Source organism: Echiichthys vipera, assembly GCF_963691815.1.
Source record: "Echiichthys vipera genome assembly, chromosome: 3".
Taxonomy (NCBI): domain Eukaryota; kingdom Metazoa; phylum Chordata; class Actinopteri; order Perciformes; family Trachinidae; genus Echiichthys; species Echiichthys vipera.
This window is the reverse complement of record NC_139828.1, coordinates 26,636,711-26,655,002: the sequence shown is the minus strand read 5'-3', so window position 1 is coordinate 26,655,002 and position 18,292 is coordinate 26,636,711. Positions and strand designations below refer to the sequence as shown.

At 42.3% G+C, this 18,292-nt stretch overlaps 1 protein-coding gene across 1 annotated transcript in view; it reads right to left on the bottom strand.

The window, feature by feature from the left end:
* The window catches only part of atp10a (ATPase phospholipid transporting 10A), a gene marked incomplete at its 3' end in the record, with an annotated part of 37,648 nt that extends 19,796 nt beyond the window's left edge, over positions 1-17,852 (bottom strand). Inside the window, exons 1-10 of the mRNA XM_083940752.1 lie at positions 17,401-17,852; positions 13,294-13,498; positions 12,719-12,804; positions 9,466-9,572; positions 9,248-9,379; positions 8,939-9,069; positions 4,015-4,267; positions 3,708-3,925; positions 3,433-3,627; positions 610-1,168 (exon numbers count right to left, since the gene is read on the bottom strand). Coding sequence (XP_083796878.1) covers positions 610-1,168; positions 3,433-3,627; positions 3,708-3,925; positions 4,015-4,267; positions 8,939-9,069; positions 9,248-9,379; positions 9,466-9,572; positions 12,719-12,804; positions 13,294-13,498; positions 17,401-17,825 — 2,311 coding nt within the window. The 5' untranslated portion in view covers positions 17,826-17,852. The remainder of the gene's footprint in view (positions 1-609; positions 1,169-3,432; positions 3,628-3,707; positions 3,926-4,014; positions 4,268-8,938; positions 9,070-9,247; positions 9,380-9,465; positions 9,573-12,718; positions 12,805-13,293; positions 13,499-17,400) is intronic.
* Positions 17,853-18,292: the final 440 nt, after the last annotated feature.

Genomic DNA, 18,292 nt, shown 5'->3' with positions numbered 1-18,292 from the left:
GTCCCCCCTCTGTCCACGTAGGAACAAGATACTAAGATTCTAAGACTACTTTAAGTTGTTTTGTTGTAATTTTGTTTCTATTTGTGGTCATTTAACGTCTAGTTTTAGTTGTTTTTGTATGTCGTTTCTTTGACATTTTACGTTTCTATATTCTATATATTCTATTTAGTCAATTTACATCTACTTTTCATTATTTTGTGTGTCTTGTCATTGTTTTTTGTCTCTTTGTGGTTGTTTTGTATCTATTTTCAGTCATTTTGTGTATATATATATATATATATATATATATATATATATATATATATATATACACATTTACACACACACACAACTATATATATGAATAAATGTTATTTAGCATCTCTGTGTTTGTTTTGCATTACTGTCTTTGTGGTCATTTTGTATCTGTAGTGACTTTTTGTCTCTTTGTAGTGATTTTATGTACCTGTATACTTGTGGTCATTATAGCATCTCTTTGTGATCAATATGTGGGTTTTTTTTCAGGAACATTTTATGGGCTCCTGGCACTGTACCCGGTGTTCAGCCATCCATCCATGACTGGACATAAACTAAGGAAATGCTAAAGCGACTTTATGAAGTGTTTCTTACCTGTGTCTGGGGGTTTGATGAGGTCCATGATGACAGAGTCTGCCCCTTTAGTGTAGACCGTGATCTGATCCGTCAGAGGGTGTCTAACCACCACAGACATGCGTTTCCTGGTGGAGTCGAAGCCCAGTGTGTGCAGCAGCTCAAAGCTTAACTTCCCCAGGTGTGGCAGTTCAACGGTCACCTGGTCGGGGAGGCGTCCAACGAGGGAGCACTTGTAGGCCCTTGCAGCGTAGACCAGCGCAGCCTCGTCAGGGGACTCGGCCTCATAGCGCAGTTCGCCCTCCTCCAGGTTCCAGGCCTTTCCGTCGTAGCAGAGTGGGATGGTGCTAAAAGAGTTCTCCAGGCCTCGGGAAGTCTGCTCCTCTTCTAGTTTGGTAAGCGTGCTCTCTGCAGAGGGCGAGGACAGCAGGCTGGAGCATCCCTTGTTGGAGGAGCGGTTGGTAATGAGGCTGGAGGAGCTGCTGCTGTTGGAGCCTGAGGTCAGTCGGCTGGGCGTGAAGCGCTTAATGAAGTCTTCGATGGTCTTAACTGGGGACTTCAGCTCAAACCTCACCCGGACCTGGATGGCAAGGAAAACTGAGTCAACCAAGTAGCAGAACTCATTCTCAGAATTATACAACAACAAACATCATTAATATGAAGCTTAATGTTCATCCTTTTATAGTTCATGTTACTGGGTGGAAGTACATTTGATCCATCAGCTGCTGGCTAAAGGTGCCAGTATACTCCATCAGAACTGCTTGAATATGTAATGTCTGTAAAACGGTCATTTCAAGCAAGGGTGGGAACAGCAGCATAATGCTGAAACATCTTTTTATGCATGGGCCCAACTGAGCAGCAATTAATATCCTGTTTATTACCGTGCCAAGCAAACTAAATTGTTTTATTCTGAATAAATGCTATTCTCTCATTTTATCTACATTGTGTTCAGACCTGTGTAGGCTGACTTTCTTCCACACAGGATTGATCAGGAATCAATAAAGAATCGGGTCGATATGCAGAATCAATTTCAATCCATACTGCGTACGAACCATTTTCGTCATTTTCAGACCTTGACACCCTGATTGGCGTGTGGGGTATGTGTGTGTGTGTGTGTGTGTGTGTGTATATTAAACCTAACATCAGACTGTGGCTGTTATTCTAAGTTAGCTGCGTCATTGAAGGCCCACTGTATTCTGGTTTACCAGCACTGGGGTAAACACTGTGGTAAACAGCATAAGGAAACTTAAACAGAACAAACTTGTGTCACCTACTACCATTAATAATGAACAAACAAGAAAAACTTCAATGCAACATTATATTTGATTCCACCTGAAGTAGGGGCTACTCATGAATCTACTATTGCGACATCTATTTGGTAAACAAATACTGAGCTTAAGAAAAAAATGTGTTTTATGATCATTTAAGCTTGTGAGAAACCAGGCCCAGCTTTAGTGTTACAAAAGACTTGAGTACTTGTTAAAGTGCCCCTGCTGACTACTTTCCTCTAACCAATCCTATATGCCAAGGTGGTGAAGCAGTACAATAGCAGAAAGAGTGACTCGAATTAAGGACTCCTGGCAGCAGGAGCCACGGTTCTCACATATATAGATATAAATCATTCAGGGGCCGGGTTAGCCACAAGGGCATCACAATAAAACAATTACATTGGCACAAAAAAGCACAAAAAATAAAACAGAAGGTAGACTGTATCAAAGCTGGTGCTTCAGTGCACATTTACATTTCCTCCCATCTTATCAGATAACCTCCAAACAGAAACACAGAGACCATAAATAATGTGTCACTTCGTAAAAGCTTAATCTGAACAGTCTGATTTGTGCCTCTGACTTGCAGGACAGCGAACCGGTGCTCACAGTGTGTGTCCAGGAGAGGATATCGCCACAGAACAGGACAACCACACCCAGGCTTGCACAAAAACAAAACACGGATACACAACTGGGACTGGACCGAGCACATGACAGACACAGGCAGCAAAACAGTGAAAGCCATTTGAAAAAGCAGACTTATAATTTGTTTCAAAAGATCAATATTATTCCCATGTTCAAAATCATATAAAAAAGAGGGGTTAGTGCTTTGAAAGGATTTCTGCAGAATCAGTTCCTAATGAATCCTCTACTGATGCTCCTGATAATACATCCCAGCTTTCTACATATTATTCTTGTTCTACAGCCAAACTCAGCAATACCACCAGAATACAGAGCAGCTTCTTTCCTCGGGCTGTAAGAGTCCTCTATCATCAAAAATAGATTTTGTTTACTTTATTTATTTTTTTGCAACATAAAAGGGACTACAACTCCCATTTCATTGCTCAACCCTGCGTTGTAGAATGCCATTATACGGTAAACCCTGTAAACATTTTCATTTTAGGCGCTTATACACGACTTGTTATTCACATACACATTCATACACTGATGACAGAGGCTACCGGGACCTTATCTTATCTAATCATTCAAACTGAACGCACAGTATTAGGAGCAGCTTGATAATGTGCAAAGACAAGCGGACCGGAAGACCTGGGGATCAAAATGCTGATTTTTTTGAATGGAGGACGACCCGCTCTCCCTCTGGGACACAACTCTTGAGATATTTTAGTTGGAAAATGGCGAACAGACCGACTGATGGATCAGAGGAAAAAGACAGGCAGGAAGAAAGGCAAGAGGGTCAAACCAGAACCAGGAAGTGTTAAATATATGAGCTCCAGAAATAGTTACTGTTACGACTACCTGGCAGCCGGTCTGACCAAATCAACCATCTCATTCATTTTTTAATGGTAAAAAGGTAATCCCTTATTAATAGGATAGATTTTTTTGAGGCGACCCTTACCTTCTGCCTGGGCTGGTTCGGGGAGGAGACCACAACCGTGTTGCAGATGGTGAGAGCAATGAAGAAATCAATGATGTCAGCGAGGTCAGAGGGCAGCTGGGACATGGGCTGGCTGTGGAATCGCATGAAGTCCATCTGACTGCTGCATTCATTGACTTTGTCTAGGAGTTGAGGGTCAGGGGTGATATCTTTCTCCTGGAGGACAGAGGAGGGTTTATCAGAGAAGAGCACACAGTACAGAGTACGAGGACGACATGACAGTGAGGCGCACTGACCATGGGGCTGCTGAAGGCCGTGTGCTTAGACAGGATGCTGGCTCGCTTGGCCTCTGCCCTGCTGCCCGTTCTGCGGTGGGACTTTGTGCTCTGGGAACGCAGCACCACCCGGGCACTCTGGTGGCTGGTCACACTGTCCCGCCTGGGCAGGGTCCCACCGTGAGACGTACACTCTTCCTCCTCAGAATCCATCTCCTGGTACATAGCAAGTCTTCTAGCTGGATAACAAGCACACACCATTAAGAGCAATTTAAAAATCTGATAACTGATAAGGGTGTTTCTGTGTACGTTTGCTGTCTTGTCTCACCATTAGCATCATGGGAGTACTCAACCCCTGCCACGGTGCAGCGGCGAAACACCATCTTGTTATCCGTCAGTGTGCCCGTCTTGTCAGAGAAGATGTATTGCATCTGGCCGAGATCCTCAGTAATATTAAGAGCTCTGCACTGCAGGTGAGAATCTGTCTCCTCGTCGTACAGATCCATGTCCTGATGGATGAAGTACACTTGACAGATCTTGACAATCTCAATCGACACAAAAAGGGAGATCGGTATCAGCACCTAGGAGAGGAAAGAGTCTTTGTTAGAAAATATGTTATCAGATGTTTCCAGTCGGCTTTGTGAGACTTTTACAGTATTTACATGGAAAGAAAGTGGAGTGTCTATGCTATAAAAAATATAAATTATTGTGTATATACACACACACACACACACACACACACACACACACACACACACACACACACACACACACACACACACACACACACACACACACACACACACACACACACACACACACACACACACACACACACACACACACACACACACACACACACACACACACACACACACACACACACACACACACACACACACACACACACACACACACACACACACACACACACACACACACACACACACACACACACACACACACACACACACACACACACACACACACACACACACACACACACACACACACACACACATATATATATATACACATATATATTGAGGCAGCTGTAACACATGAACACTAAAAGTTGTGGCTGTGCATTAACCAGCTAGCAAGCATGTTGAAACACTTAGCTAAAAGTAATGAATACATTAGTTACTAGTTAAATGTATTATGTTTGAAATAAAAAGCTGAAAGTTGCAGAAATAGTTTGGGAAAAGTATTGGATTAAAATCTGAAAAACCTATAAGCATATTAAACTATTAAGAAATTGTGAGCTAAAACTAGATAAACAGTTAAAAGAATTAGCTCAAATTAATGGGTAAACAGCAAATAGTTAAATAGATGGTTACAATTACTAGATAAACTGTTAAAATAGTTAGCTAAAATAAAGGATACACTGTTGAAATACTTAGCTAAAAGTAATAGATAAACTGTTGAAATAGTTAGCTAAAAGTAATGGATAAACTGTTCAAATTGTTAGCTAATTAACAGATTAATGGTTACAATTGTAAGCTAAAATCTAACAGTTAATACAATTAGCTAAAAATAATTTATATACATATAAATACTCGGCTAAGTAACAGATTGATGGTTAAAATAGCTAAAATTGAAATAGTTAGCTAATGTTAAAGGTAATGGATAAACAGCTGAAATTGTTAGCTAGTAACAGATTAATGGTTAACATTGTTAGCTAAAATTCAACAGTTGATACAATTAGCTAAAAGTAATTGATAAACATAAATAGTTGGTTAAAATTAAAGAAACAGTTGACAGTTCTGGTATGTAATAGGCAAATCCCAATTTTCCATCTCCAGGTGATCTTGGGATCCATCAGAGTAGATCTTTAGACAATGTTTCCAACTGCTTTGTAACATTTTCTTCACCATGTGCAGTGCTCTCATGTGTTCTTATGCTTTTTAATATGCTGAAGTCTATTTCTGGAGTGGGTAGAATCCACTGAGGTTTCCACAATCCCAGCTTATCCACTTTTTTATTCATATCGTATATGAAACACTCTTTCTTCCTTTTCTCTGTACCCCACTCCCAAGCATTATCCAACACTACTCTTGCTCTGTGCTCTCCGGGGGTCCCTTTGGTTTAACCATGTACTGCATTTCTACTTTTACTCTACCAATTGTTTGTTTAATATGTCTGCCTCTTTTCCAAATTGCTCCGTCATCTGTAAACAGAGAGAGTCCAAAACCAGCCCCAGTGTCTCGAAACATATCATGTATCGCAATATTGAATTTTACTGGGCCGATAAGACTTCCCTGGGGTTCTCTGTCAATCTCTCTACAATCAGAAATGAGTATCTCCAACTTTAACTTGAATTATCCTGTTCTCTAGGAAGTCATGAATTCAGTTGAGCATACGCTGCTCGTATTCCTGCCTAATATAACTTTATATTTAGCCCCTCCTTTGTAGCATTTCTTATGCCTTCTCAACATCAATAAATACAGCCACTTAACCTTCTTTATTTACTAATGCTTTCTATATCTCACAGGAAAGCACAGAATCCATAGTGTTCCTCCCTTTACGAATGCCTCTTTGTACTGGTATAAACCAACCCTCCTTCTCCAGCTTATACACTAATCTATCAGTAACCACTCTTTCCATTATTTTGAACAACACTGCTGTCAGTGCAAGGGGCCTGTACGCCTTCGAGGCATCTTTCCCTGGTTTTAAGATTGGATCCACCGCTGCTTGTTTCAAGGAGCTAGGCAGAGTTCCTTCTTGCCATTTAATATTTATAAGAGCCAATATTTCCTTCAACCCTAAATCACTCACTAAACCTCTTAAAAATCTCATAGCTAATGCCATCCTTTCCAGGCGCTGTTCTCTCCCCTTTTTTAATAGCTCTATACAATTTCTCCAATGAGAAATACAAATTACAACGTTCAGTGTGATGTCTCATTCCTTTTCCCTATACCTTCTTCACCAATGTCTGCTCCCCTGTAGCCAGCCTTAAACTTATTTTCACACAATTTAGCTTTTTTCCAAATCACTTTAGCCACCACCCCACTCTTCCTCTAATACTGGTATTTGTTTTTCATTACAATTTCTGACATACGGTGCAAAGCCTGCCATATCTCAGCATCCGATGTCTCTACACCTATAGTTTTCCACAATATCTTCTCCAGCGATCTTTTTTGGCCATCTTAATTACTCACCCAGCCTTTGCTCTCAACCTTTTATACTCTATTGCCCTATTCTCTGTCGGGGATTTCCTCAGTGCTCTATAAGCAGGATTCCTATCTCTGACTGCTTTATCGCATGCTTTGTTCCACCATGGTACACTGTTTTTTTCCTTAGAGGGATGCATTCATATGCACTGCACATAATCATTTCACATAAGCTGTAATTCCAGTCATCTGTTGTCCGTTCCTCCCCCGACTTTATTACATCGATAAGATCACTTTTCCCAATCTGTTTTGCTGTATTCAAAGTATTTTGGTCTTTCCTGCTCGTCAGTAACTAAGGTTTTCCAAAACTTTAACAGTATTGGCAAAACGATCGCTGCCTAATGTGTACCTGTCCATAAAATCCCATTTACCGACCTTTGCCAGTTCACTCGATGCTATCACTGAGTCTATGCATGAAAAAGCCGTTTGTAATATCAAGCCTTGTCGGCCTAAACATATTACCCCCATCTGTCGATACACTCCTAAAGTGTTACCATTAGTATCCCTTATACCACTGTTGTGTGCATTGAAATCACCCACACAAGTGACTGGAGTCCCCTTTGCTCCACAATCCCCTCTAATTCACTGATTTTAATTTCCAATATTTGTAATAGTCGTTCTAAACATTTAAACACATCAACAAACCTGTAACATTCCTACGCACTGGCAACCAAACTCCTTTCATTACATTGCAATAAACATCAGCAGCTTAATAATCATCTTGATCCATTGATCCATCTCCTTTCCCGTCTCCCATCCTTATATACTTCAAGCCTCTGCTTCATCTACGAATAACTCCTGTGAAGATGATGCCCTAGTAGCCACTGACCCGGTAGGTTCCCCTAATCCCCTCACATTCATAGGGGCAGATTCTGCATAAGGGCACTTTCTGTTATCTCAGGACTTGCTTACATCACCGCTTTAACATTTTGAGCTTGGCCAGGTTTGTTTTAAATCCACCTTCCTCATCAAATGCATTTTCCTCATTTTTTGAGCACCATCACTCCCATCCTATCTCTTTTCTGACTGTTTTGACTTGCAGTAGCTTTAAGACGTTACTAGTCTTTCCCCCCTCACTTTGACCCCCTCCAGGTGCATTAGTAACCCCTTGCGGGAAAACCTGGCTATAAAGTCTGTTATTCAAACTCGTTAATGTGGTATCAAAAGCTCCAAACCCGACCGCCACTCTTGAATGTAGACTGTATTTTGAGAAATGTTTGCTGGAGAACTACCAAGCTAAAAGTCACAGATACACTGATGACAAAAATGGTAGTGTCGATGAAGGGATAAAGGGATAGATTGAGTTGATCTGAATCTCTGTTTTTAGATTCATGCTTTAATTATAACTTTTCTATCACTTGTTCTATTGGTCAAGATCTTAATAATTGAAGAAGTTATACACAAGTGAACTGAGTATTTGTTTGATTGTTTAAAAATGTTGGTGTAATCCCCAAGTGAGACATTTCCAGGCAACATTTCTGGAAAGTAGCTCCGGACAAATGAGTCATAACTTTTGGGAGGGCAGCTCAGCCCGCACTCTTAGTGTGCCTGGACGCAACAGTCATGTGTTTATTTGAACGGGTATCAAGCAATGTCTGGTAACCCTGGTAGGTCTCCAGCCTCCAACAGTTACTGTTTGCACAGTGCGACCTAACTGCTATCTTCACTGACTTCTCATATATTGCTAAATTTACCTGATACCAGGGGAACTAGGTGCAACTTCTGACACACTGGACATGGTGACATTTTCACTGACATTTCTGCATGCAAGCAAAAAAACAAAAAAACACACACCAAACAAAACAAACAAATCAATAGCTGTCAGGTGGCACTTCTTCCTCTTGTTAAGATTATTTTGCAGTATGAAGCGAGTACTTCCTCACTGCTTTTCCAGATTAAATGTGACGATAAAGATCTAGAGGTCACACACCCGGGGACTGAAATAACTGTAAATGCTTTGATTTACAGCAATGCCTGTGTACAGTGGGATAAAACATGTTAAACTTAATGAAACTGTGTGTCTAGTTTATGTCTTTATCTGTGCCTTTGTTTCATTAGGCTTCTCTCTCCGGTTCGTACCTGAAAGACGATAATCAGGGTAAGGAAGAGATAAATGGCTGACATGATGGGTGATAAGTCTGTCCCCTCTGGACTAAGAACGTCAAACACAGGTCTCTTATCTCCGTACTGAAACATCCACAGCCCATGACCTGGAACAGCAACACCACAAGGTCAACTCATATAAACACTGTTATGAGAAGACATAAATAAAAAGTACAGTCGGTTATTTACTTTACACATATGTAAAGATATTAAGGTTTTAAATAAGTTTTAAAAACCACCATAGAGCTTTCCAAAACATTTACATGACTGTGAACTGTTACGCACCAACAGCAGCAAACAGGCACATGACCAGCAGGATGATGACACACCAGAACACATCTACATTCATCTGTCTCTCCAGTTTACTGCGCTTGTAGCGCGGCCCGTTGTTGTTTAGCATGGCTTTGGTCTCGTGACCTGCGAAGATACACGGTGTGTTAGCAGGTCCGAGGTCAAATACGCAGCGTGACACCTTACAGCACGGTTATTTTCGGGGGGCCAACCTGCGTAAATGACTATCCCCACAGCCTCTTCTGTGTTGCGGATGGTGCAGCCTCTCAGCAGCAGGTTGTCTTTGTAAAGTGCATCTCGTCTGCCACTTCGATGTAGTCTGTCAGGTTAGAAGATGCATGAATAAAATCATTATAAGTGCATGTCCAAAATGTTAACAAACAAGGGCAAAATTATCATGGTTATGTCTTTGCACTCAGGTGAAAAATACTGATGCTGGGAGAAATTGAATATCTCTCTGTACCAGTGCCCCCAAGACAACATCAGTTTATTCTACTGAGCACCTCAATCGATCACGCTCCAAAGCATCATGCTCTTCTCTCACCAGGAGCCCTTATCTCAGCACAAATTCCCTCTGATACAGAAGCACTGACTGTGCTGCCGCTCCACGGAAACCCCTCGGGCTTAGAGTCAATCAGGCAATTCACTGCTTCATCGCTGACCCTCAGATCTCACTTCAGACTCTTAAATTTAAAGCTTGTCGGGCTCATCTAGAATATGGATGTTGTACAAAGACCGTATTCAGCTGTTAGCCAGCCCACTGTGGACGTCGAAACCCCTCTTAGAAAAGGCTTTGTAACTAGAAGTGAGATGTATGTCGGGCTGTATTAACTGAGGGGCAAATATGCCTGTTGTGGGGGAGAGCTGAGCTTTTAATGTCAGTCTTAATCCTATTACTAAATCAAGGATTACAAGTGTGTTAGTTAAACAGCTCCGCAATCTTTAGCTGGAAGCGGCGCTTAATCATCTCGGTTGTAGCTTCTTTCAAAGTCACGCAACTGTCAGTGTGTTTACTAACTCCTTTGGCCTCTGACAGCAGGCCTGGCTGACATGTCACCACCATTAAAGATTAATAACTGTGTCCCTGAGCTCTGAGCAGCCATAGTTCACACACTGCTCGTCCTAGTTCATAGCTCACACTGTTCAAGAAATTGATAACACTCTGAGACGCAGAGTGCTTTCTCTCCCAGAAAGGTAGTGAGATTAGACTCGGTGCCATTGGCTGTAATGTAATAAAACACTGCTGAGACAACTGCCCCCCCTTCCTCTCAACTCGCCGCTGTGCCCTGTGCTCCACTGTAGCCTGGCAACTGAATAGCTGCAGCATCTGTTCTCCTTCTGAGCAAAGAATAAATGTCATAATCATGTGAGTGCGGGTCAGTACGGACGCTTTACTGTAAGCTCAGAGGACATTTCTCATCTTCTCACAGTGAGGAGGGGACAAAATGAAAAGACAGAGTGGACACACATGGCATAAGCCAGGTTTCTGAGAACTCTGACAATGAGCAAACACTCTGCACCCCACTGATAAACTTGACCATGAATAGTTCAACATTTCGGGAAAGGCACTAAGGGCGCACTCACACTGTCCTTCCTTTCGGCTAAAGCCTAGTGCGTTTGACCAGTGTGAGTGCAACAGCTCTGCGCATAGCTGCGGCCAGCTGGCCGTCCACGGCCCGTTTGAGAGAGGTGGGCTTTTGTAGAGCGCGTTTGCACGAGCACGAGCATGTGTACGAGCACGAGGCCTACGGCGGTTCTGACGTCATTTATGTGCGCCTGTTCGGACATAGAAAATAGAAGGACGGACCATGCGCGGACATTTAACAACAACAACAATGGCGGCGAAAGGTTCACGTTGGTGTGATGCGGAGGTGGAGTGTTTACTGCAGATTTGGTCGGATGAAAATATTCAAAAACAGTCGACAAGACGCACAAAAACTAACTCTGAGGTCTATGGAAAGATTTGTAAACAAAGCGACGCATTGCGATGACGTCATCCATGCGTGTGACGTGTTACAACGTGACGATGTATAGGCAGCAAGAAGCATTGGCCGAGGCCCAGGCAGTGTGAGTACAAACGGGCTGGCAAGCGGGGGGAGAGGGAGGGGGGGACAAGTACCCTAAAGCCCGGGGCGCGGTGTCGAAAGGACAGTGTGAGTGCGCCCTTATTTGCCTCCTCGCCCAGGATTAGATGAGAAGATTGATACATTTCTCTCACATGTCTGTGTAATATATATGATTGGGTTGGCTTAGCTTAGCATAGAGACTGGAAACGGAGGGGAACTGCTAGCCTGGCTTTGCTCAAAGGTAACAAAATTCCCAGAATATTTAAGCTCATTGATTAACATGTTTAATCCCATTTTCTAAAAACTAATAACTACAGGCGGAGTAGAACTCTTCTTGGCCAATATAAAAACACTACATGTGGATGAACAGACGTCACTAGGCACATACTGGTTAGAGGGTAAGAACTATAGTACTACAACAGGATGGGCTATATCAAGCTTTTCCTACTTTCCCATGTCATCTCCAAACATTTCTACAGCCAACACATGCAAAAGGAAGCAGGTTGTTGCTGCTAAATCCTCAAGGTGGAACCAGGAACTACATCTTCAGTAACCAGGGTGCAAAGAGCAACTCATGCTTCAGTTTATTCTGCTCACGAGGAAGCACACACATCTTCACAAGTGCCATGGTCAAAGGGGCAAAAACCGCGCTGCAACCACATCCCAAGAAGGCAAATCTTAATCCTGACTTGGAAAAACCGTTTAGGTCATAATTATAAGTTGGAAACTCCTGGCGTGTCAACAAAACGCAGTTTCACATTCGTTCATTCTAGAGCTAAAAATGTCACTGCGTCACTTGACAGTTAAACTTGTACTCCGTAACATTTCCATCTATTTAATTGCCTGTTAAGTTCCTATCCATCACAAAGTGAGTTAAAGCAATTGTGATTGATCACATGACCCACTAATGAAAGCACTCCACTTGTCTTTTTGCCAAGTATTACAATAGCCGTGTCTGTGGTGAGATTTGCGGGTTAAATGTAAATACGCCGTCATGTTAATGACGCTGCTGACAGCAGTTGGTCTGCCAGCCTGCCAGCTGCGTTCACTTGGAATTGGAAATCGGGAACTTCCTACTTCTGAGTCAGGCTTGTAGTAAGGGCAGAAGTATAATATGAAATTGTGTGTGTATGGATTTAAGAGGGTAACATATAGGGGGCAGACTGGAAGTAGAGAGGTGAATGTGTGTCAATAAAGTTAAAACACAGAGTGACCGTGAACGTGACAAGACGGAGGCACCGTAAGAACAGGCTTGCAAATCTTATGGAGTACAACTTTAAATGAAAGTGAAACTTAAAACCAGTTGACAAATAAAGTTGAGCTTCTTTGGGTTCAAAACAGTTGCTTTTAAAAAGTTAAACCACACTGTACAGAGCTGGCTACACAGGAGAGTACTCACATGTAGCCTCGGAATCTGTTCAGGTCGTTGTTGGGCTTTTCACATTCAATTATGCTGTTGTACTTTAAGGGGTCAAAATCACAATCCTGTAAAGAGACAACAAACAGCTGATTATTCAGGCAGTGGCTGCAGCTTCTTATCAGATAAGCGCCAATTAAAGAAAATGAATGGGACCCTGTTCGGTTTTGCTACAAATACATCTATTTACACAAAAAGATCTACCTTGTGGAGCCCATATGAAGTGAATCATATTAGTGTATTTCCTTATTTACCCCTCTTAGATGACCTGAGGTACATACAGTATACTGATAGACGCTTGTTTTCCATAGGGCAGGTAGCATGTCAACAGCCTCATAGTGTCTTAAAAATATATATATTTTATGCTTTTCAAGTTTGATATTTACATTTGATTAATTACTAATGGATTTACTGGTTATAAACACAATTATGCGTACCGTTCTACCACTTATACTGAAGGTCAATGTGAGGTTCTGAGCCTACCTGAGGGGAGGGTTTTATACAGGGGGTGTCCATTGACCAATCACAACAAAAGAGTTAAGGAGCGGTCGTCTCACCAGGTCAAAGAAGCTGCGGACGACCTGCCTCTGCTTGAGGTTGGTCTCTCCGTCCAGCGTGGCGGTCTCGATGTGGCACAGGTGGTCGGGGTCACTGGAGCTCAGCAGCAGAACATCGGCGGGGAGGATCTCGTTACATCGCAGCCTGATGAAATCGCCCACCCGCACCTCCTTCCAGTACTTCTCCACGTATCGTCTCTCCGCTCTGCCAGAACAATGAAAGGGCAAACGGCTGGCGTAAGCTGCGGGGTGAAAGATGTGGAACTATTGTTTTCAATAATTGGTGGTTCTATAAACAGAAACTTCAGCTCCACTTCCATAAATCTGTACAGGACAGTAAACATGTTCTGCATAAAAAGAGGACAGACCGTTTGTTGGTGCTCAAGCTGGTGTCAACAGCTGCCAAACTCCTTAATATGTCTATCAAAATCCACTAAAAAATCTTAGCAGACCTTGAGACCTTTCCAGAGTGTTAAAGCAACTGAGGAGGAATAATCTCGATTGTTTGTCACAACACTGTTTTAAGTCAATCTCATGATGGTTTTCTTTTCTCTGTCCGAGTCAACACAACCAATCCAATATTGAGTTTGTGGTTTCACGCTGGGATACTGTAAGTATGTTAGTATTCCGGGGAACTTGCTACTCTCTAATGTGAAAAAAACTCATGAATGGACAGGACTAATGGTAACCATGGTTCATTTGTGAACAATGTGATATTCCTGGTAACAAATATGCTAAATAATGCATACACCCAAGCTACAAACAACAGAGGTGGAAGGAAAAACACTCATGATGTTATTTATTCATTACAACCCCCCATGACATTAACAACTCACATCAGAGTATAGAAAAACATTCCTTCCCTTGAATTCTGTGACTGAATAATGTGTTATTCAGTCACAGCATAAAACTTTTCCCATGCACTGTGAAATCAACTGGACAACAGATGGTGACGGACTAAAAACGTATTTTGGATTGTCTGAGAATGGATCGATAACCTGAGAACAAGGAATAGACTTGCCAAAGTTAGAGCACATAATTGTGAAATAAATGACCAGATTTGTAAAGTTTGTTTTCGCAGTAAAGGTAGTTTCAGAGCAGGGTGTGAGGCATTGATACAAAGGTAATCTATATAAACAGATATCTGCATATGAACTCAAATTCTGTAGGTAACGGGACGAGAATTTGGCTTCGGAAGAGTTCTGGTTTCTGTTTGAAGTCCAAGGCGTATTGACCAATCACTGGGGGTCATTTTTTAAAAAGACTATACCAGTACCCTTCAAGGAGGTGTCTCAAACTGATCCAGTAAAGGACCGCTGCGGCTGCAGGTTTTCATCCCAACCAAGCAAGAACACACCTGACTCGCCTTATTCAATCATCTGAATTGTCTTCACACACCTGCCTTAAAGTGATACCAATAAAGAACTTTGTCTGATTTTTTCCCCCTATTTTATTAGATACCCATCATGCGAATGGAAACATTCAGTTGCATCAAATTCCACCAACACTTCTCCCCATCCAAATAATTTTTACACAAATACAATTGTTCAAATGCGCTCGACTTCCCCACAAAGCACACGCTGTAGGACTGTAGTTGCTGAGGTAGTACGCCAATAGCATGCTGGCTGCGGGCAAAAACATAAACAACAAAAAAAAGGATGTAATGCAGGTATCGTTTGATTGTTTCTCTATAACTTAAAAAAGGTACAGAGTAATGATAATGGTAGAAAGTTGGGAATGGGCCCTGGCCCCCAACGCTACGCCCCTGGCCTGGTATCCTAGCCCCGGGAGACCTTCTGATCTCACGGGCTCCATTGTATTTTACTCACAGATCAGTCTGGTAACGTTCAATGTAGAAAATTTGGAGAAGTTTGCCAAGCGACCAAACCAATCGCCGTTGGTTTTGAGGTGGGTTTAAGTGTGACGAAACAAGAAGCAACTGTTCAGTGTAAACAACACGGCAGTTTCCACGGATAAGATGAGCGCAGCTATGGAGCAAGCCGCTCACTAACACTTTTTTATCTTGGATCCTTCTCTTGGAATATGGACCGGGCACCTGAAATTGTGCCTTTTATCCGTAAAGTCACTTTACAGAAACGGCAAATAACCTTTACAGACATGTTGTTTACTCTCCGAGGTTTGCCTCAACGTTGTTAGTACGTCATATGCTTTTTTGATCTGATTGGTTGATTTGTATGTTGGTGATAGACAGATGGTTTATCCAATTAACAACCAGTATTTTCACCCCTTCCCAAAAGATCTCCAGATGAGAGTTCCCAGATATATATGCAGAGCAAATGAGAATCATGTGAATCAATCCATCTGGTGGAGTCAGGTTACCGATATCCCTGCAAGTTGCAGTGTGCAACTTTACAGGTTTGTAGCTGGGATCAAAATGAAGTTCAAAGGTGGGTACGGTCCGAGCAAAGGCGGTGGAAGTAGAGAGATACTGAAGGACGCCACAAATATTCACCAACTAAACCACAATAAAAAAAAAAAATGATTGGATGAGTTTACATTTTATATGCATGAATCTAAAGAGCATGTGTTATCTTTGACTTTACACTTTATTAAATTTCCACTGTAACCACAACATACCAAGATGTATATCTATGAAGACTATGTCGGTTGGAAATACCACAGGGCCCTCTTCTTACTGGTGATCTTTGTTTAAAAAGGTCACAGCTACCGCTTAATCTTTACTGTTAAATTTAGTCCTGAATAGATAAGAAATGACTGATCCTTTTAAACTCACCAGAAATATTCTCAGAAATAAGACGATCTGTCCTCAACTCAAATTTATCTTCCATTCTTTGTGCACGACTAAATAACAACTACAGTAAATAGAGCAGAGAAAATATGGCCCACACACTCACTAATTAATTTATTATCCAGTTATGGAGGAATAGATCAGCATAGATAGAGAACAGCAAGTTAAGCTGTTGCAGTCAAACAGGAGTCGTGCTGGTTTCTGGTCAGCACCAGCAGATGTTGTTAGCTCTCTGTAAAGCAGATTAGGAGAAAACTGTCTAAATTCCAGTGAACTCAATTTATTAGACCAAATGCCTATTTGACTGTGTGTCTCTGCACTGTTGATATCTACATCTAGGAGGACTCCTTGGAAGTCAGTCTGTCATGATAAAAGCGAAGGGATTTAACAGCACATGGCTGTTTCCATCATTCTGACTTTGTAAATATTAGCATTTTTTGATAAAAAATGGAATCATAACTAGAACCTCTCCTTCTGATGTGTCTCAGCGTAAAGATGAAATGTAGGTAAACCATTCAGACATGGATCACCTGCAGATTCAAGTTCTTCATAAGGGAAATAAAGTGACAGTTTAGGCGAGTGTGTATTTAACCCTGAGAAGAATGAAATAACACTGCCATGTCGTCAAGTCAGCAGTTACCAGGGTGAGAAACAGGGACGTTTTGCACAATATTGCCACAGCACAAGAAAATTCAATTATGTTCAACCTTGACAGAACAACTTGGGTAAAGACTTGGCTAAAACTGTGTCGCCACTAAACACTGAGCCTTTTGATTACCATGAATTATGCTCTGTACATGGACGACAGTGCTGCTTTTCATTAGCAGAATACACTCTGCACACAGACGAGGGAGTATAGGTATTGGTAGGAGAGAAACAGGTTATGGGGTAACATAATGTCTCGATTAATACGGAAACATCCGTATTATCAGAAAAACAGTGTCATGCCTCTCTGACAGATAGGTGGGCAGACAAACTGGAGGTGTTGTGGATTTTAGATTCCACATGTGATATATACGTCTTGTGTGTTAAGCCAGGTTTTACTCTCTGAGGCCTGACATGTTATTTTTTCCTCCATCCTGGACTCACAAATGATGAATATGTGACTGTGCGGCTGACAGCTGGGTCCAAGCATGAAGGCCAGTTTGAGGCATATGGGCGAGGAAGTGAAGAAATTGTGACTGTTTTCTATCCTGGAACAATCTGCCTTTATCAGCTGGTGTGGACGTGTGTGAGATGCATTGAGGGAGGACAGTTTGTACACTGAACACTGATGGAGAAAAGCACAAAAGTTTCATTTGGACACTGCTGACTGCTGGGACTTAGAGCCAACTTACCTGCTGTAGACAAGACAATCCATGTGATTGATTTCTTTATCCGACCTGTGTCGTCTGTAGTCCTCCCATAAGTCTTTGATGGCAGTGACAGACAAAATGAAGACTACAGGGGCCAGGGCCAGTTCTGGCTGAAAGGCATTGACGACTGGGACAAAATTCAGCAAAGCGATGAAAACAAAGTAAACATTGGCGAACCTATGAAACTGTTCAAAAAGGTTCTTTGGCAGGAAAGACAGCACGGTGTATTTGGTCGTCTTAATCTTGTTGTTTGCATAGTGTCGGTTTGGGTTTTCCTCCCCTTTGGCGTGGTCATACAGTATGTTTGCGTGGACAGTCCTGGTTTTGTTCTCTTTGCTTCTCTTCTTTCTCTGCCTTTTGACTTTAGCAGCTTTGGCCATCCCGGGGTCGTCGCTCTCCCGCGCCATAGCCAGCCCCTGCTCGAAACTTTCCCACAGTTGAGGTTTTCGTGTCCTCTCATACAAAACAACACAGCGTGCCAATGGCTATGTTATCATTCTTTTACCGCGTGAAGCATTGTCCCCGTCAGTCTTCTCGTTTTTTCACACAAACAGTTCTTTTCCATCCATGTCGACTCCTCTTTTCGCGAGTCAGAGGAAAACTTTTGCTTGTTTGGCTGCTCCTTTTTCCCCCTACTGCTGGGAAGGATGCTGAGATAGTAGGGAGGGATAACTTGGACTTCCCACAGCCCGGCAGATGATTTATAAATCATGTGGATAGGCCTCTGCCACTTGTTGCGTGCTGGCGCATTGTGTGTAGATCAGCGCATGCGCGCAAGCCGCGCAGCAGCAGGACGCTCGTCAGCGGTCAGGGGTCGCACTCCTGTGGAAATCTGACCCTCTGGCCCCTCCTCATCCGACCTGGGTTTTTTGTG